Here is a 22,500-nt window from a genome sequence, read left to right as displayed (position 1 = left end):
AAACTGACGTCTCGTGTTTTTATTTCGTTATTAATAACCACCTCTTTGCTACTTGTAATAATCATGTCGTAAGTTGTCAATTAAAATTTCTTCATGTGTCTTTAAACATTTCGTAAAGCACCAGGACATACTGTAGTAAGCTGTTATTTTGAGCATTTTTATATAACAATAGAGAGCTCCCAAGCCCCGCCCACATTCGGTGATGTTTTTGTTTTAACAGCTAGCACAAACTACCCTAAACTAGCCAGTCCATTAAAACGTTACTCTATTCCGAGAGTACAAACTGAAACATATCTATAGTCCGAAATTATCGTTCGTTCAGTGTACCTTATCGTAAATATGGTAAAACGTATACATAACTATGGTCCAATCCGTCTCTCAGGTCCACTTGTGTATATTTTTGAGCAATCCCGAGTTATTTTCAGTTCTATAAAAGTCATAATCAACCCATTTTTTTTCTTCTACTGACACAGTGTGCGTCTCAAACTGACTAAGCGCACTAGCCCTGAATAGAGGGCACGTCGGTATTATCTAACCCTTCAGCCTAATGGCCGGTGTGTCTGAGCGATGCTCTCCGTGATGGTTTTGTTGCGCGTCCCTCCTCTTATCGATCCCCTCGTCCTACTGCCAAGGTGAGCTCGATGCAAAAACGTCGGCCGATTGATTTGCGTTTAATTAACAATTTGGAGCGGCCGCACGGAAAACTCTCTTATTTTCCTCCTTCTCCGAGACCCCTTGCACTGATGCCTTCTGGGTAATTTATGGTTTAATCGATAAGTCCTGGCCTAGCATGCACAGTGTGAATTAAAGAGGCAGGGAGGGACGTCAGGAGTCACAGAGGAAGAAGAGGGTGAGGCAAGGGAAGGAGGGAGGAAAAAGGGAAATTGGAGGGTTGACGTGTTAACCGGAGGATGTGATACGGAGAATTCGGAGATTGGATTCTTTCGTAATTACGAGAGATTAAATGCAAGAACAATTTCAGATTAGGGAAAGAGACTAGGATCTCTTAAATAACCAGTGGTCACAAAAAAAGCTGCATTTTTGATCTAGTTACCTGAGTTAGCAAAGCTAGAAAATACCCTAAAAACTATTTTATAAGGTGAACAATGTTGAAATTAATTTAACCTTAGAAGACATCAAAAATCATTCTACATAGACTAAACCCACAATCCAAATCGTTTCAGTTCAGGTCAGGAAGTTTGTGAATTAAAACCAAGATGTAATCCATCGCACAAAGCGTGTTTGTTGTCCAAAGCTACAAGCTATGACGCTAACGTAGCCTACACATAAAGCCTAAATCTTGACGTACTCACTTCAGACAACGTATAAACATACAAACAACACATAAAGAAATTACTTTCTAAAATATCAGTGATAGTATGTCTTTACAAATTAAGTTCAAAGTGGAATTTTATTATTATTTACATCACTTCCTGTTTCCATCTTTTTTTTTTTTTTTAAAAGGAAAAGATAAAAGTAAAAAAGAAAAGCTGATTCATGTTTTCTAAAATGGCCGCCACCAACCTGCGCACGTGCACACTGTTCACTCAGAAAAACATGTTTATTAGGCGTTTTTATTAAACAAATTTCATAAATGACTAAATATCTAAATATCCGTTGTTTTTTGGTCCTTGTTAAGTTTGCGGTCTTGCGTTATTTCTCACATCTTTGTGTTTCTTACATCCTCGCGTTAACGGATAATATAAGGACAAAAACAAGAACGCAGATTATTCACGGAAATTAGTGACCATATTGCAGTTCTGTGTCTCACCATCAGGGGGCGACAAACCGGCTTTTCAATGCATCCTCCAGGGGAAATATATATATATATATATATATACTGAGCATATGGAATACATAATAAACAGAAGTGCAGATTTATGAATTATAACCCACAATCAGAACCTCACGTGCTTTCAATATCTACATTATTATTAAACTATTATTATTCCAACCTGTATACTGGGCCCTGACTCATACACTGAGGCGCTGAATATTTTACTGAGGCTGCTGAATGTTCCTGTTTGGTTCACTCTTTAATAAAGCGTGTAAGTGAAAATAATGACATCGTTCCTGAGAACTCGATGAAGGTCAAGTCAAAGCATGAGTCATAACGAAGGACCGACCTCTGGACCTGCGTCTATAGAGACCCATTTACACACACGCCCGGCCTTCAAATGGAGACCAACATCGCCGAGGCTATAGCTAGCACCATGCTACAACACACACACACACACCCACCTTTTAGTGCCCACCCATAAAAGTGTTTTATAACATATCTTGTAATGCAGCGCATTAAGGTTGCCTGTTGTTGTTTTGTTCAAGGTCACATCGTCTCTCTCTCTCTCTCTCTCTCTCTCTCTCTCTCTCTCTCTCTCTCTCTCTCTCACACACACACAATGTTGTGAGTTCTGTAATGTTCTCCACGGGTGATGTCCTGGAGATCACACGCAGCACCAAGACCACAAACTAGAGAACAAGAGAACAGTTATCACGTTATAACACTGACAACGCTCTAGTCAGTAATTTTCGAACTCATCATTTAATATGAACAGGATTTACACTGCTCAAACCCATTTATGGGTTCCTCAAGGGTTCTTTGGATAGTTAAAGGCTCCACTTGGCACCCTGTCTGATAGAGAACCGATCAACTGACCTTTTCTAAGAGCACCATGAGGAACTTTAAGGGTCCCACAAAATTTCGTCATATAATTAAGGATTCGTTGAGTTCTACTTCGAACCCCGATTAATAAAGACCCGATTAATCAACCTTTAAGGATTTAATTGTGTAAACATCAGCTCCATTAGAAACTACAGGACTAGACTCTTAGAGGAAAAAAGCGCTATAGGTTCTTCAAGGCTTCTTTGGACAGTTAACGGATCTTGGCTCTACCCTGTCTGATAGAGTTGCCCTATAAGGGTTCTCCAAGAGGAACAACTGAAGCCGCCATCAGGGTTCTAGATTTATTTCTGAAGAGGGTTCCTCAAATAATTACGGAGACTTCAGATCTCTCGAAGACGAACTCTTCGGAAAACTGGTCTCTTTAAGGGTTCGTCATATAGTAATGCTTTCTTAAAATGTTCTGTTTGGAACCTGAGAGCGTTTTTTTTTTTTTTTTTTTTACAGTAATGGTATTTAAAAGTTTTCTAAATGCTTATAAGAGCGTAGGACTAAACGGCACACATTTCCACAACGTCCCCGAAATATCTTTCGTTTCTTAATATCTTTGAACATATTTATTTGTGAATAACGCTCGAAAAACCTTTTAAACGTTGTTGTAGAACATTGCAGAAACATTATCTTTGAGGTGTTATGATTTAAAATGGCCCAATATTACTATCTGGCTACTTATCAATGTTGTCAGCTAAACTGTCCAGCTAATCGGTTTGCTAGTAACGCCACTGCACTTATGTTCACAGCTAGCGCTAGCTAAGACCGGGGCGCAGTCTAACGGAACATTTTTAGTTTCAATTTTTTAACATCTAACTAGAAATGATTGAGTAACATTGTAGTAACAGTGTAAAACATTATAATTTTTTTTTAAATGCTGCGATTTAAAATGATTTAAAATGCTACTTTCGGCTACTTAGCACTGTTGCTAGTTAAACTAGCTTGCTAATAGGTTTGCTTCAGAACGTAAACGCCTTTACGGCAACCTGCGCATGCAAATGAACCGGGTTTTCCCTCCGACAGCAGACGCAATCAGAGGAGAAAAAAACCAGGCGAAGGTGAAAGTTCAAGACAATTTACGATTAACATCACGTGCGACGATGAGCCCGGCGAACACACGCCGCTTCCTCTTCTTCCCTGTTTCGCTACGTCCTCGTTTCTTTAACACGCCTGGAAATGTAAATCCGTATGCATACGTGCATCAAGGACAACGTCCACCCTTTATATGAATTTTTATGTAAAACGTCTGCCATAACTCTGAGACACACGGGGAGAGTATATACGACTCCCGTAATTTCATTACGTAAAAAGGTTGTGTGTTTAGTGGTGGGACGAGACGCAGAGGAAAAGGAGGTGTGTGTGTGTGTGTCTTTGACAGAGACATAAGCAGGGGGCATCCTCTGTCAAAGCCACACACACACACACACACACACACACTTAACATGTTGCGCATTAAATAAACAGGAGAGCCTCTCACGCTAATCCACACGTTCACCAGCTCGGCTTTAACACGCATCAGTTATGCACAAGGAGACCGAGCAATCTCAATAATTATAATATTTTAAAGAAAAGGCGAGGGGGAGGGGCGATGAGACGCGTCTCTGGTGTCTGATCAACCACTAAAACACACACACACACACACACACACACACACACACACACACACTCTGTCTCCAGGTATATCCACATACTCTTTTTTACTGATGTCTAAAATGCTTTGCTATATGCGATATACACAGCTCTCCAAAAATATTGGCACCCTCCACTGAAAGAGACTCAATATAAAATCAATCACATGCTTATGCAGTGAGTGATACGTAAACGTATTAAACACGGGTTCAGTTCATATTTTTAGTCGAACACTATATTAGCGCCCACGTAATGTTTTCTTTAGTACTCTCAAAACTATTGGCTCCCCTACAATCAGAGAGAAGGCCAGTAACGTCGGAGACGCTTGTCGAGGATCTTGGACCCTAGTCCGAGCTTAGGCGCGGGCCTAAAACCGAAGTCTAATCCGGAGACCGAGCTGTCTGTCGCGAAACGTTGCGGATATGAAACATCCTGCACGATATTTCTTTCACGCAAGCTTATTTACATGAAAGGTGCCAATAATTTTTGGACACCGGATGTGGAAAAGAGTTATGAAGAGAAGACACCTGTTTAATATCTGGAGTAAACAAACAAATACAGAAATAAATGAGTTGTTGTTTGTTTTCACTTAGTGGATATAATAGTCTAACCCTGAACGTAAGTTCTTTACAACAAATCCTCTTGACATGAATGTTAATTAAAGTTTTAACATTTTAGCTTCTCATTAATCTGAAAAAAAATTTAGTAAATTAAAATACAAACGGTATGAAGAAACAAAAACAAGCAAACAAACAAAAAATTAAGATGAATTTTTTAAAAAAATATCTAACTAATTCATATCTGACCATGTATTTTTCACTTGACCTTAATTATTTAACAAAACTACAACTGACTTTAAAAAAAAAAAAAAAAAACTAATTAATGAATTAACAATTTTGCGTTGTCAACAATCTGAAAAGACCAAACTAGAATAATTTAAAAAATAATAATAAATACGAATACTGAAAAGAAATCAATATCTGGCTTCTCATCACTCTTAAATAAATACTAAAATTCTTTATTTAAAAAAAAAAAAACCCTCAAGAGCCTAATTCTTGAAAGAAAGAAAAAAGAAATCACCTGATATGAACGTTAATCGACGTTTTATTATTTCCGCTCCTCATTTCCTCTGATCTTGAGCGCTCTGAAGCTCTTTTCTTCACTAATAAGAGTTAAACCCGTTCCTCTATCCCCTGGGTTTTCTCGCTTTTACTTTCCGTGTGTCTGATAGAAGAGTGTTTCTCTGCCTCTATTAAGAAATGAGTCTGCTTTGTGCTCCGAGGCCGTGGATGAACAGAAAGCTGATTTCCTCTGTGCTGCCCGCCGAGCGAGAGCTTTTTCTCAGTGTGACCCTTTTGAACTTGGACGCGTGCGTCCCCCGAGACCAGGCTTTGAACTGCTCGGCTGCGGAGACATCAAAACGCTCTCAGCGAAGATGAGCAAATAATAATAATAATAATAATAATAATAATAATAATAAAGGAACAAAAATAAATAAATAAAGGAGTAGAAATAACCGACGCCACGTGGACGTGGAGCGGTTTGTAAAAATACGTGGTGGGAGATTTATTCGGAACAATAAGGCTCGGCTTTGCTGCTGGCTTTGAGAAGAAAAGCGTATTAGTATATCGAGATTAACAGGTAGCGCTTAAGCCTCTTTAAGTCTGAAGGAAAAAAAAAATCAGTGCAGATTATAAAGCGGGCGCGCTTTTAAACCCACGACGTGCACCGTGCTTCGGCCTGAACATGAGAAACAAAACTACTCAGCAAAAATGATTATTATCGAGCAATATGAACAAATTCTTAGTGTACGGCGTATAGGATTTCGCCCTGGATTATAATCCGATTATAATCATTTCTACTGCCTACACCAGAGGAAGATTCGGCTTCGAGACAGAGGTGTAGTTTACGTCCTTTTGTTCACGTTTATGGATAACCACGCGGCTCTGAAACCTGCCCTGCAAAGTGATTTCTGTAAACTTTACAGCAAATGACTTTACTAGCGACGTACTGTACGTTTACAGTAAAATACACTCACCGGCCAGTTTATTAGGAACACCTGTACACCTGATTTCACCACATTTACGCAGTTATCCGATCAGCCAATCATGTGGCAGCAGCACCGCGCATAAACTCGTGTAGATACAGGTCAAGAGCTTCACTTAGTGTTCACATCAAACATCAGAATGAAGGAAAAGTCTGATCTCTGTGACGTGAACCGTGGCGTGGAGGTTGGTTGTTGGTACCAGATGGGCTGGCTTGAGTATTTCAGAAACTGCTGATCTCCTGGGACTTTCACACGCAATATAAACTCTCTGGAGTTCACACTCAGAACGGTGCGGAAAACAAAAAAACATCGGGCGGGTGACAGTTCTGTGCCTAATAAAGTGGCCGGGGAGGTGTGTATTTTAATAAACTGAATAAAAGTGTGAAAATCGGTTGGTTACGCGCCAGGCTTCGTATTCGCTTCATTAGCAGATTAGCAGCTAACTCGACTAACCTCTCTGACTGTTACAAAGTGCTGGGACTGGAGACTCCTTCCATACGTGTCAAATAAACGCGTCTTTACAGAAAAAGTCACCATATCATTGTGATCGCTTACGCATGTTTTTTAATCTGTTGAGCGGTCCGCCATACGAGTTCCTATGAACACACACGCACACACACACACACACACACACACACACACACACACACACACAAAACTCCATTCTATTAATAAGTAGGCTGCTGTAATCTGTAATGTGGAAATCATGCTGGCTTGTATCGATCGCTCAGAGTGTGTGTGTGTGTGTGTGTGTGTGTGTGTGTGTGTTTGGGGGGGGATTCCTGTATGGTTAGGGCCAGACACTCCAGTCTATTGGATTGAGATTCCCTCGCTATTTAAGGGTCAGAGATCGGGACGCTGAAGCTACACACGCTACTGTGATCAATATCCCTGCTGCACTCATACCCTCTGTGTTTATTCGCCATAAATTCAACACACACACACACACACACACACACACATACTCACACACACACACACACTTTTTACCCTTCTCATCAAATAAAGGAGCTGAGGAACACCTGAGAGAGATGAGACGGTGAAAATCTCCAGTTAAAGATATTGCTAGCTTGCGTCCCACATGCTAACCTTTAATAAACAACAATTCAACAAGAAACAGGCATGAGGAAAATCGAAAGGAATGTAATTCGGACCAAAGCGTCACGAAACGCTCGCCGAGAAACGGGCGTCACATTTAGCCCTGATGTTTAACGAACAACTTCTAAGCTAAGCAGCTAAATATGAATTCTTTCTAACGAGTCGCTAACACAGAGAAAAGATTTAGCACCTCGCTACTTTGAAGGGATTGTACGAATATCATGCCAGCTTCTAGGCTAATTCCCTTTCATTTTACACAAAATAAATCCCAGCCTGATACTATCAGTGTTTATTATTAAAATTCATTCTGATGAGTCAGTAACCAGCCGCTGAGGAAACATGCTGGAAAGGAGCCTGCTGTGTCAGAGATTGATCCATTTAGCAGTGACAGCATGAATAACATGCTAATTATGAACAAATTATTCAAATTCACGGTACGAAGTAGATCAAGAAAACTTTAACCAACACAGACACGGCCATGCAAATAAGAATAGCTAAGAAAATTACAATCTCACGTTAGCATTTAGCTATAAAGAGACGTCTGTAGGAATATTTTGAATATGTACACCACAGCGCCGCTGAGTTCTGGATTCTGATTGGTCAGAAGGTGTCGCAAAATCGCAGGTTTATATTGATGCGCTTGTCGTAGTACGTTATCGTTTCCATAGTAACAGCTCGTTCACAGGAACTCGCACGACGGAAACATTAAACAAAACCCGAGTAATCGTTGATATGGTGTCGTTTTCCGTAAAAGGAGACGATTACTAAACGTGTACGGAAGGAGTCTCCAGTGTCGGCGCTTTCCGCAAGAGTAACTTTGACACTTTTACTCTTTGCGTGTTTTTTTACTGTTATGAACTTAAGAAAAAGAGAGAGAGAGAGAGAGGAGAAATAGAGACTGTCGAGGGAACAACTGTGTTTAACCGAATAAGATGTTTCGTGGACGTTCCACAACATTTACGGTAACTATAAACGGATAAAAGTACGGCGGCGATGTTCTTTCAGACATTATACAGTCCCTCTAGGATCTGGCGATTTCGCGGACGCTGAAACGGACACGAAATTCGAGGAAACTCTGCAATATTCGGAGGAGCGTGCGATTTGAGATTTTCTGCGGATTCGGGCCTCATCGTTGGCAAATTTCTGCCGTAAAAGGAAACGCTGTCACTGGACATTAACCTCAGCGCGGATTTTTTCTTTCTTTTTTGGCGCATCCAGTCGTGATATATATATGAATAATAAATGATTCGTATTATTAAAAGTACACGCAATAATAAAATGTCTTCTGTTATATGTTTATTTTAAAGCCAATCTTTTCAGACATTTTTCTCCGTGTGCTTCCTGTAGTGCCATCCTTCACATAACCTTCACACGTCATTTCCATACGGAATACAAAACAACCTGCACCATTACACACACACACACACACACACACACACACACACACACACTCATTCTTACGTGCCCTGAGATAGGGGGATGAGGTTTCGATGAACACCAGGGTCACGGACGAGCAAACTATTTAATCCACTCCGTTATTAGGGGTATAAATAATTCGGATCAGAACTGAACCTTGAACCTCGAACTGTTACCTCTGCTGAAATTTATCTTTTTTTCCCCTTCATCTGAATCCCTGCTTCTTTCTGTGTGTGTGTGTGTGTGTGTGGATCCATTAGGACAATGAGATGGACGAAACCACTCTGCATATGCAATATACCATTTTCCTCTAGTGGGAAGAGAACACACACACACACACATACACATTCACACACCTCCTCCATCAACCCCACCCTCTTACACACCCACATGTGTATTAACATATTAGAAATATCTCATATTTTTCCTGAAAAATCCAGGGAACTCGGGGTACAGGGTGGGGGACATCCTGGATGGGGTCCCAACTCATCACAGGGCACAGTCAAATACTTTATACTGGAGGAGGAAACCAGAATCCTCAGAGGAAACCCCTACAGCACAGGGAGAACATGTGAGCTATATGTACACACAGGGCGGAGGCGGGATTCGAACCCACAACCCCAGAGGTGGCTGTGAGGCAAACGTGCTAACCACTAAACCACAGCGCCACCCTCATCTTCATCTTCTCCTTGTGCTTACATAACTGTTAGAGAAACACAGTGAGTGTGTGTTTATTTATTAGTTTTTTTCAAAAACCGTATAAAGTATAAAACAATCCATCAAAAACGTCCAAATGTATTTATTTCTTTTTAAACCCCGATCCCCTGAGCACAAATGTAGAAAATCACAGACTGCATGATGAGATCGCTCTCGCCGCCCTGTTATTAATCTTCAATGAACACGCCGTGACGCGGGGATTAGCGACACCGCCTTTCACACGGGAATCACCGAGAGACGAACAACATCAACGGCAACAACAAGATAAAGATGCACCGCTTTCTCTCAGCACCTTAAATGAAACACATTCTGCACGCTCCGTCGTTTCAGTAGGATTCAACGGTGAACGTTTCCATTTCAAACCCGGATTGACAGGTAAAAGAGATGACTAAACTAAAAGAAGACATTACATCGAGATTTTAAGGTGTCAGCGTGACATCTTTTCTGACTTTAAGTCGAGCAAAATAATGGTAGAGGGGTGCGATTGATATGTTCTTAGAGGTTAATTAACTGTTTATTAATTAGCATTATTAGTTAACCTAGACATATATTCGCATAATTTTAATAAATGTCGAGAACGTGCTGAACTCAGTGGGAGGGTTTGTGGGTAAAAACGATCGCTTCATTAAAAGCCCTACTCGTTAACCACCCATTAATACACGAATACGTCATTAATTCATCAGTTACTAGTATTTATGCTCCATGGTTAGTGTTTGTTCATAACTGTGATGTTTTTAAGCAAATTCTTACTCTGATTTTCTCGTGAAGGCTCACATGGTGGATTCTGCAAAGATGACATTGCTGAAACAATATAAAAGCAGAAGATGATGAAGAGGAAGAAGAAGAAGAAGAGGAAGAAGAAGTGTTTGGGAATGATGAAGGAGAAGGATGTGAGTGAGATGAATGGTGAAGTGAGCGGCCGTGCCGGCGTCGGTGCAGAATGTTAACGACGTCCTGCTGTCTGATGAAAACACTGCGAGACCCCGAGTGCAACCTGCCACCTGATTGATTTGTTGTCAGCCGAAAAGCAACACAGTCACAATTAATACAGAGGAAACGCTGAGTGGACCACCAGCACACGACTAAAACCAGAGAAAGTACCAAATAAAAGAGGATCAACAGCAAGCAGGGAGACATGCACATGGGGTCAAAGGGCCAATCTGATCAATTCATAAACAATAACACGCGACGCTTCATTATTTCGTTGCTTGAAATAAAAGAAATCGCCTAATAATGACATCGAACATTCCGTGTTTTTTTTTTTTTTTTTAAAAAGTGTTTTTAAGGTGGTGAGGTAAAGAGAGGTACATGTTTATCCTGATCCGTACACATCCGCCAATAATCCACTAATCACCTGCTAGGAAAGAAACTGTGCTTAAAACTTTCCCCGTAATGTTAATGTTAATGATCTGTGAAGAAGAGAAAGCTTCTTTATTCAGAATAGACACTTTTCTAACAATTAAGATAATAAAATTATTTTTTAAAAAAAAGGTCTGTTGTTTTTAAAGGACAAAAACGTTTGTTTTTATCTTTCAGTCCAGAGTATTATTAAAAAAAAAAAAAAAAAAAAAAAAAAAAATATATATATATATATATATATATATATATATATATATATATATATATATATATATATAGTTTCTTTTTTTCTTTATAATCCACATGTGAAAGGTCGAGGCCGTGTCACTAATCCCCAGGTCAAGATGCATGTACTGAAGATTAATAAGAGAAGAAAAACGAAAGATTTTACGCAGGTACATCGCCGAAACACTCTCTAAACACACTCCTGTTACTGATTTTAGAATGAAATGATACACCGATGTGTTTATAATGGTTATTCACTGAATATAGCACTTACGTATAGACCTCCGTAAACAATCCTTTGTGTTTCCATGTGTAATTTTTTTAAAGACCACCTTTACATTATGTTTCTGTATTAGTGATTAATAATATTGTTTATTTATTAATTTATTATTCATTTTTCAACTCTATTCATTTATTTTTTATTCTGTAATAAACAACATATCAGCAAATAAATAATTAGCCTAAATAAATATTACTACTGAATTGCAACGTATTTATTTATGTATTTATGTATTTATCAAGCCAAACAAACAAATAAATGCTCAGAATGGATACATTATTTATTATTTTTTAAAAACTGCTAAATAAATAAATAAATAAATAAATACTACAATTATATAAATGCTCCTATATGATAAAACTATGTTTATGTCTTTTTTTTTCCATTTTAGAATAACAACAACAAAACAATAATCATGGAACCATGCAGTGTATAATCTGCACGTCACTTTAAAGTGTGTGTGTGTGTGTGTGTGTGTGTGTGTGTGCGTGTACCTTTTGACCCGCGGGTCACCTCCAGCTGGGAGGTCACGGTATTCAAATTAAACGCTAAGTAGCGCGCGGCATGCTGTCGCCTCGCCTCGGCTCGTGCCCCCAAGATCACCTCCCCTTTCCTCCCAGGTCTCGCGCGTTCATTCCCCGGGACGCACGTGGGCTGATAGCGCTCATAGCGCGCGCCAGGTGATTTATCACCAGTCTGAGGCACGCGGCATGCCGGGGGAAAAAATCACGCAAAACAAACAAACAAACAAACAGATAGATAAATAAAGCGCGCGCACATGGACTAGCATATTTTATTTGTTAATTTTGGGAAAACAAATTGAACCACTGCTACTAAGGAACGAAATGGCGAAGAAATGGAATCTTTATGATCACGCACACGTTTGTCCTACTATCCATGTCCATTATAGTTATAATTATTATTATTGCACTGAATGTTATACTACACTCAAAGCAAACAAACGTAAACACGTAAACAAACAAACAAACAAACACCAGCCAAATGTCCCCACAAGGACAATAGCTTTGGTCCTCACCAAGCTATCCAAAACATGCCCCCAACCCTAAACACACACACACACACACACACACACACACACTGTACTGTACTGTACTCTGTGTGTGTGTGTGTGTGTGTGGTGGAGGATGAGCAATAGCCTCTCTCCACAGGGCGGTAATTGAAAAGTGTGGCTGCTGCTGCAACCATCTGCGGCCTGGATGTGATTTGATTTCCCCCCGCAGGGAGCTGTTAACACCTCATAGACACGAGGAGCTCCTCAGGGAGCGCTCAGCACCGAGAGGAAGCCTAATGAGATAGCTGGTGATTATTGCACAGTCGGAAAATAAACCGGTGCCATTATGAGCCTTAATGACAGTGCGCGCGCTCCCGGAACAGCAGCCTGGGCGCGTGCACGAGGACCGGCAGCGTTCAGTCTGTACCGTGTTAAAGCATTCTAGTACTCACACTTCAGCAATGAATGCGGTGAAGACTGTTTCCGCCATTTTGAAGTGAAAAAAAAACCAACACACTTAATATTTGTTCTTTTTCTGGCAGCAATATGTGCCTTAATAATGACTTGAATTATGTGAATTATTACCTCTGTATTATATATCCATTAAATCACACACGTACATGCCACAGGTGATTATGTGTGTAACATGTGATTACATGTGAAGAACAGGAGAAGGTGCATTTCAGCATGCCCTGCCTTGAAGCTGGGAACATGTGAACTTGAAAAATTAATCAGGGCCTTCACCATGCCATGTGACTGCAGAAAAGGAAGTGCAAACAACACTTCCTGGTCACGTGACACAGCAATTTTTTTTGTTTTTTTGTTAAGTCAAACTTAAAGCCCCCTTTTCCAAGTTACATAGGAAAATACTAGTTTGGTATTATTGTCTATTAAAAAACAAAACAAAGCGTCAAAAATGTGAAAAAGTGTCGAAAATCCATGTAAAAATCAAATGAATTTTCTATAAGGGTGAATTTTGAGATACTATATTGAAATGTTGACTTTACAGCCCTATTTGGACGGGATTAAATGCATACAGTAATGCAGGGGTAATTTCTGAGAAGATTACAGATGTATTACCTGCTGTTTTCACCAAACTCATCTCATTTATCCCAGATACACATGTACGTGATTATTACTGAGGAAATATGTAAAAAAAAAAAATAATTTATTACCAACATCCCCTGATAAACTAATCCAATCTGAATAGGGCTTATTATATCAAAATTGACTAAATTCATTAGACATTGCGAGTACATGGCACACACGGTCGTTTCTTGTTATAAACTGTATTTTCGGTTGCTTAGGACCTCCGGACCACCAGGGGGTGCCATGATTTTTAAAACAGGTAAGCAAAAAAGCACACTTTACTATAATTTCATGAAAAGGTCTATGTATCAGGCTGCTACAGGGCTTGAAACCCTGCAATTTGCGTAACTAGATCAGGTCAATAACATGAGCAGATCAGGAAGAAGTGCACATTGTGAAGAGTTCATTTCAATCTCGGGTGGGAAAATGCAAAAACAACAACAACAAAAAAAAAAACAGACCGCAGGTAGCACTAATGAAATGGATTTGGTCCACTTGTCTGCTTTCTTTCTTCCGCTTGCTGATGCAGTTTAAATGGAAAAAGTTAGTGGCTAGCTACACACCTTAGGCTGCTAATGCCAATTATGTTATGTAAATATAAGAGAATATTGGGGGGGGGATCATTCTTTCTAGTAATATTAACGAATTAACATTGGTGCTAGGAATGTAGAAGTCTATTTATCTGTTGTCCTGTACCCAATGTTTGCACTAATACATTTATGTATTGCATGTTTTTTTGTTATTGTTATCTGTTTCCTGTCTGGTACTCTACCTCATTGTAATACAAAGGAATAAATTATTTTTTCTGGGGGGGGGGGGGGGGTTGACAAGCTAACAAAAACGTACAGCTACCAGTTTAGCTTTGTGCTTCATTATTATCAGGACAAATCAAATGAAGGGCACTACGAGTCCCACAGGGGCCCAAAGACTGACATTTAACAAATGAGACAGTGACGTGAACACCATACACTAATGCGACTCCGTATGTCTATACACACGCTGTCACTCTCGCTCGGACACAAATCTATCTGTCTGTCTGTCTGTCCTTATCTCAGGCTCGTATCGTTCCAAAATGGCCACCAGACTGAGCACATGCATTACCACCCCTCCCCCGCTTCCTAAACAGCGTTCAGCTCATTAATCTCCCTCACATCTCGTCTGTTATCAGTAGTTTAAAAGAGGTGTAGATTACGCAGGAGTGTGTGCCGCTGCCGTCAGGAGATGGAGATTTTATTCCTTTGTTGTTGCTCTGTTCAGTGATGTTACACTAAATCACACGCCGCCATCGCTCTCCTGTTCGCCGCTCGTAATATAACTGTAACGCCTAAAAGCTACAGTGACGTCTGTCACAACATTTGCATATTTATTTACACTCAGGCCTAATTGAAATTTTACGTCCGAGCCATCAGAGCTTACACACACACACACACACACACACACACACACACTTCTCTTTTTCATTCTTAAACATCTCCTCCCCAGCTCCTCCCCACCTCCTCAAACACACACACACACACACACACACACACACACACACACACACACACAGACACACCAGAGGATGTTATTCATTAACGGTATGTGTTAATTGATTGTTTATTCATCAAAGCCTCTGGGTAATACTTTGCATCCCCATACACACACACACACACACACACACACACACACACACACACACACACACACACACACTCACACACTCCTTCAGGGCTCCATTAGGTCAGACTGGTGGCCATGACGTGTGGGACCCTGGGGAAGTGTTAACGCCAGGCCTGATTTACTCACGCCATCTGACACCCCACCCCCCACCCCTCACACACCTCCCACTCACACACACACACACACACACACACACACACACACACACACACACACACACACACACACACACACACACACAGAAGCATACACACACAGGGGCAACCGGTGGTAATCTGCTTAACTCTGTCCTTCCCAAACAGCCTGTGTGAGGTGAATCATCACACACACACACACACACACACACACACACACACACACACACACACTACATCATCTTAATATTGATATTTAATATCGATATTAACATCAGGTGTTGGAAGAGTAAATCCACTTTTTATTATGTTGTTTATTACCTAGTATTCTATGCTTATTGTTATTATTGTTATTATTATTATTATTATTATTATTATTATTATTATTATTTTGTAAATCTTTACTACAGCTCCTGTTAGTACTCCTCCTAGTAAGGGTGGCTCCTATTAATGTTATTGTCACTACTATAACTACTCACAGTCTTACTCCTACTCCTCTTATTAACTCTACTCCTACTCTTACTACTAACAGTACTAATATTACTCCTCATAATCCTACTCCTACTTCTATTAACACTTTTACTATTACTATTAATACTATCACATTAATACTAACACTATTACTACTCCTAATTTTACTATTATTACCTCGACTGCTACTATTACTATTCCTACTATTACTCCTCCTCCTTATACGACTATGAGTACTACTATACTCACCCCACATTTTATTACTACTACAGCGATAACTACTGCTATTTACTACTCCTAAACCCACTCCACTCCTACTATTACTTCTGCTCCTTTGATTACTATTACTGCTATTATTTACTTTCTACTATTACTCCTATTATTGTTATTGTCACTACTATGACTACTACTACTACTAATATTAGTATTACTGCTGCTACTATACTACACCTACTTGTTGTTTGAATTTCTGCTAGTAGTTAATGAACATCAGCACCACTGTGATAACTAACTTACGTCAGAATTCATACATGAAACCACGTATGCATGTCCAGGTACATCTGGTACAGCGCAGAGGATAAACTTTCTTGTTTTTCCCTTGGCCGGTTCACCGAGAGGTCATTCAAGGGGTGGGATCCTGCACAGCTTTGTCTGCGTGGCTAATTCACACCTGTCAGGCGGAGAAAGATGAGGAGGTACATCAGGTGTGTGAACCAGACACTCGGTGACAAATCCGCCGTGGCCACACACACACACGCACACGCACGCACGCACACACAAACGTCCAGGTAAAGTGAACAGACTCAGGTCGGGTCAGACGTCCATTCACTGCTCACTCACCTCCGGCGCTGTGCTGTTGACTTTCCCAGGCCTTGAATGACAAACACGCTGGAAGTTTTTCCCTCCACGCTACACCGTGTTAAGCCTCGTGCTGTTGTTTGAGGGTTTTGTGAAGGCGGAATGGGGAATCCGAGAACAGCACCTGCACAGGAAGTTGTTTCAGACATGACAGGTTGAGGCAGTTCAGGAGGAATAATTTAGTTACAGTGAGGAATTTTAACAGCATTGGCGTGATTACATCTGAAACACAATCTCCGGTTGAGTGAGAATGAAATTATCTTGGCGTATTATCCCTGACATCTTACTGAATGCAAAAACCACGTTGGACAACCACAATCACATCTTTTTTTAAATTCATTTCAGATAATTCCTCGACGTTTCACTTTGAACTCGAATGTTTAAATATAAACTCCCAGTTATTATACAGCACTGTTTATTTAGCAACTTCTGCAACAACTTCCACTTTTACTGATATTACTAGTACTCTTACTCCTATCATTCTATTCCTACTACTGATACTATAATTACTGTTACTACTACTATTATTTATTATTATTATCGTCATTACTATGACTGTTCTCCTTATCATCATAACCCACTTCTACTATTATTAATAACATTATTACTATTTGTCCTGCAACTACATGGACCACTACTATTACTACCTCTAATATTACTCCTACTTATTACTACTATTACTATTACCATGACTACTAGTCTACTACTACTACTACTACTACTACTACTGCTACTACCACGGCTATTACTAGTCATAATATTACTCCTACTCATACTCTTGCTCCTATTACTATTACCATGACTACGACAAGACTACGACTATTACTGCTTGTGTTATTATTTCTACAGCAATAACTACTGCTGATATTAATAATATTACTTTTACTCCTACTATTACGGTGATTACTGCTACTATTATTACAAGTCCTAATATTACTCCTACTCCTACTATTACTTCTATTCCTACTACTATTATGACCGCTAATACTATTGCTACTCCTACAGCTATAACTAGTACTATTATTACTTCTCCTAATATTACACCTATTCCTATTCTATTACGACTACCAATACTAATATTACTCCTACTACTCCCACAAATATAAATACTACTACTATTAGTAACCCTGATATTACCACTACTCCTACTATTACTACTACCAGGACTTCTATTAGTCCTTTTATTATTCCTACTCCTAAAGCTAGAACGAGTACTATTATAACCTGTCCTGATCTTACACTCATCCCTGTTCCACTTCCGCTATCACCACGGCCGCTGAAACTAATGCTACTATTATTACTCCCACAAATATACAACCCCGATTCCAAAAAAGTTGGGACGCCGTGTGAAATGTAAATACAAACAGAATGCAATGATTCGCAAATCTCCCAATCTCCCAACTGAGGAAATGTACCGTTTTGAGAGAGAGAGAGAAAAAAAAACAAGGTAGTTTTTAATTTGATGGCCACAAGACGTGTCTAAAAAGTTGGTGAGAGATGCACTATTAATTCCAGTAATGTCAGTTAGATACAGTATACATACCGTATATTACGAAGAATATTTTTTGATTTTTCAGAATAACAATATAAAAGCTAGGTTGATATATCACCAGTCATGAGGATACAGAAATATTTGCTATGCAATCCTGTAATTAAATCTCTTTTCTTTTTATTATTATTATTATTATTATTATTATTATTTTTTTTTTTTTACTGTCAGCTGTGTGAAATTAGATGAACTGTAAACTATTTAATAAAAAAGGGTTTCAAATATTCAATGACGCAATCGTATATGCAAACACACACATACACACACACACACACACACTAACTGTTTAATCTATTTAATTGAACCTGACTTTGAATAAGTAAACAAATGAGGAAATTCACCGGAGGGCACCTGATCCCCGCCGTACTAATGGATTGGAGATTTCTTCCCCGTCTGGGCGTTTGAGTAAACACGGGCCACTTATCTCGGAATCGGCACGTCGCATCGTCGTCTGTCTGCATCTAGTTTCTGTACTAAAGAGGGTCTGAACTCTTGATACGGCCTTGGTGAGTCGCCAGAGCGGTGGCGAATCGCAGACTCAGCCAGATCTTTGTAATTGCTCCAGTTCCATTATCTGTGACCCGATATAAGATCAATGTGATTAATCTCGGAAAATAAGAAATAAACATCCAGGACCGACCCATGTGCCAAAGTGGGAATCGGAGAAACCTGGCAGGATCGAGTGGCCGCTGTGACGAACAATGACACAGCTATTAAAAACAAAAAAAAAAACGCAAACCTGCATCCTTTTAGCGAATGAGGAAACAAACCCCTGGCTGAGGTCTAATCTGAACATCAACAACATCAGCAGCAACATTGCTATGAGTTGCTGAGTAACTTGGCCATGCCCTCATCGAATGTGCTGGTTAGTGTTAAACTCTAGCTAACTCTAGCTAACAAGATGCGTGCTAAATGTGTGAACGGTTGGCTGAAATTACATTGTTCGAAGACAAAAAAAAAAAAAAAAAAATCCACTCCATGTACTAGCTTTAGCTAACTTCATACATGGTGAAGCTGGATAAATATTCACATATTAGCTGCCTTAGGTACAGAACTAAATCATTAAATATGCAGTTTGTTTTGAGCATTTGGAGCACTAGCTAGCTTGTTAAATGGTTAGCTAACATAAACTAACTAGCCAAATGATTGAAAGGATCATTTGTTTTGAGAAATCTTGTAAATAGCTATGTGGTTAGTTATCTATCTTTAGCTAATTAGCTGAACTGTTGGATAGATAAAGGGCTGCAGGAATTTATCCCTTTTTTGAGCATAATCTGACTAACTTTAGCTAACTAGCTAAATGATTGAAAAGAGTCAAGAAATGAAGCCTTAGCTACAGTATGAGCCTTAGCTGCAGTATGCCATTAGCTATCTATCTTTAGCTAATTAGCTGAACTGTTGGATAGATAAATTATTGGTATAAATGGAGCCATTTTAAGCATTAGCTCTCTATCTTCAGAGGACTAGCTAAACGGTTGTTAGATAAATATCTGGTCGAAAAGGAGGGTATTTTGAGCATTAGCTAGCTGTCTCTTTTAAGCTAGTGCTTGGCAACAGTTTTAAGTATTAGCTAACTAGCTAAATGTTCGGATAGACATACGGATGTTTTGTAAGGATTAGTGAATATATTCGTAGCTACAAGTTATTAAGTATAACTAGCTCCCTGTTTACTAGGACTACATTTAATCTGAACTCGTTTCCTACTTGAAGATGATCTAAAGCCAACTTGCTTTCTGCAGTCAACATTTTCAGCTTTTTACATACAAAGTAACCACAGTGCAAATGATCAATTAGTTCATTAAATAATGTGTTTAAAAGGAACTTTAAAAAGTCCCCCACAGGCTTCATTACTTGCACACGTGATGTGCGAATAAGATCGAGATCTAAGTCCGGATTTCATTGACAAATTTATTAAAGATCTGTATCACTTAATCGTTATCAGAGAGAATAAATAAGACATAAAACATCTTTCACATAAACACTTAGAGGAGCCTGGGAGCTGCAAGCTGAGGCTGAGGAAAACGAACAAGATACATCCAAAAACACACAAATGCATAGAAGTATCCTATAGAATAACGAGAGTCAACAACTACAGCTTGTCTACCCCTGTTCAGAAAATGCACTAAATGTTCTCGTGACTTCCGAGGAGACGGTATATAAAAATAAAGGATCCACAATGCTGAGTTGTGATATACTGGATAGAGACATTTTGGCAACGACCAGACACAAAAAAAAACAAACAAAAAACTGGTGATGTTTACACACAGACACTGAGAAGAGAAATGAAAAAATGGAGGTCTTACAAAAGTCCAATCTGACATCTATAGCACATTAATGGAGCAAGAACAACATCTTCATACGAATGTCTGTTTTCACTTTCACCCACTAACAAAGTGCACATGATGCCACAAGCTGGAGGTCAGATAGTTATCTCAGGCATCTCAGTAAATAGCTTCTATTTTTTGTTTGTTTGTTTATTTATTTATTTATTTTTAAAATCAGAATGCTCAGAATGGTTGATCTTTTTATCACCAAAACAAGATCCAGTCTCTCAGAAGTAAAAACTGTCCTCGAAATAATAGACAGGGTGAAAGTTTCTGGATCGTTTGTTGATCTCAGCTCCGTCCGTGAGTCCGAAACTGCTACTCTTCAATCCATGCAGATGACAATAAAGTTGACGAGTTTGACTTCCGTTCCATCCCTCCTCTGAAGCTTGCGATAGTTTTAGTCAAAAGTCAAACCCAAGTCATTTCTGTTCCTGTCCCTCATCAGAACTGACTGTGCTCGACCTCGTCCAGCCAGGAGGCGGGGCTGGCTGGGAATTCTGGGTAACCGCCGCTGCTTCCGGTCGACAGCTCTGAGCTGGGGCCGTTCGACCCGGATGGTACCATGCCGTGCCCGCCCTGGCCCACCATGGGCAAGCCGGAATCAGGGTATACCAGGCTGGAGATGAGGGGCTGCTGTCTGGGCAGAGGCTGAAGGGAAGCAGGCGACTGTGCTAGGCTGTACGGACTGGTGGGACGGATGTCGTGGTATTGATCCTGAGGGGGCATGACGGATCCGTGGTCCAGGGTGAAGGGCGCGTGAGCTCCGCCCTGACGGCTCAGAGCCGGGGAACTCTCGCTCAGACTGCTGTAGAGGCTGTTCGAGTGACTCAGCTCGGACATGGGAGGCTCGTCTGCACCGAAAGAGTAAACGAAAGGAGAATGTATGTATATATATATATATATATATATATATATATATATATATATATATATATATATATATATATATATATGCGCCTTTTATTTGACGTTTTAGATCTACATTGCTACAAGTCAACTATAAAAAGTATTGGCATCAGTTAAGTTAAGCAAGGCTTTCAGGATATGGCTAACATTTTCCAAACTGGAGACGCTAATCGACAGTGTATAGCTCAAATAGTCTATAACATTTAAAAATGTCATTTTGCTATCAATATATAACAGATATCAGAAGTAAAGTGCCGTAAAGTGGGGCTTGAATAACCCTTATTCTCTCCTACCTGTGAACGAGACCTCAGCGTCACTGTCCACGCCTTCCTCCTGGATGCTGTCCTTATCTGATTTGGAGTTTCCTCTGGATCTCTTCATGTTACGAAAGTATTGGCCCCATCTCTGTCTTCCTGCGTCCTTCTTTAGTCTCTTCTCTTTTGCTCTCCTGTTTTGAAACCACACCTGGAAAAAAAAAAATACCCATGTATTTTAGGGATTTCACAAACAAGTTGGTGCAGAAGATTAGAAGAACCTCTACCTCTATCCACGCATTACTGATGCACATATATACAGTATATCTAGACACCCTTCATTTCTGGTGCGCTGTGTAAGGATGCGTGTAATTTGCCTACTTTTCCAGTTCATATACAACACAAACACAATCATAACCGTTAACACTGATAAAACTTTGTATAAACCACACACCGGCATTTTATTTACTATGAAAGACAACTTTTAAGACATGAATGTCAAATGGAAATGAATTCCGGAAGTCTTCTTTATTTATTTTTTTAAACCTAGTGGTTTTAAGGCGAGGCGATGAGAAGACCGTAACGTCGAGACTCCTGTGGCCCTGGAAAGATTTATTGAGGATGTAATTAACTTCCAGACAGCTACAAGTTGTCCTTAACCTCAGGAGCAGCCAGGGTTACACTCCTTAGCTTCCTTCTCCCGACACGTTATGAGTGTCTTTACTGCTCCAGTGTGGAGACGTGCACAAAGTGACAAAAAACGTGTCTCTGTTTCCCAAATCTGTAACATGAAGCCTGT

The 22,500-nt window shown here is 39.8% G+C and overlaps 1 protein-coding gene across 1 annotated transcript in view; it reads right to left on the bottom strand.

Moving 5' to 3' along the window:
- Nucleotides 1-20,672: 20,672 nt before the first annotated feature.
- The window catches only part of lhx3 (LIM homeobox 3), an 18,036-nt gene continuing 16,208 nt past the window's right edge, over nt 20,673-22,500 (bottom strand). The window contains exons 5-6 of the mRNA XM_017460220.3: nt 21,741-21,912; nt 20,673-21,392 (exon numbers count right to left, since the gene is read on the bottom strand). Coding sequence (XP_017315709.1) covers nt 20,983-21,392; nt 21,741-21,912 — 582 coding nt within the window. The 3' untranslated portion in view covers nt 20,673-20,982. The remainder of the gene's footprint in view (nt 21,393-21,740; nt 21,913-22,500) is intronic.

The sequence above is a fragment of the Ictalurus punctatus genome, chromosome 28, assembly GCF_001660625.3.
Source record: "Ictalurus punctatus breed USDA103 chromosome 28, Coco_2.0, whole genome shotgun sequence".
Classification (NCBI taxonomy): Eukaryota; Metazoa; Chordata; class Actinopteri; order Siluriformes; family Ictaluridae; genus Ictalurus; species Ictalurus punctatus.
The sequence above is the reverse complement of the archived record's forward strand: the minus strand, read 5'-3'. Positions and strand labels throughout refer to the sequence as shown.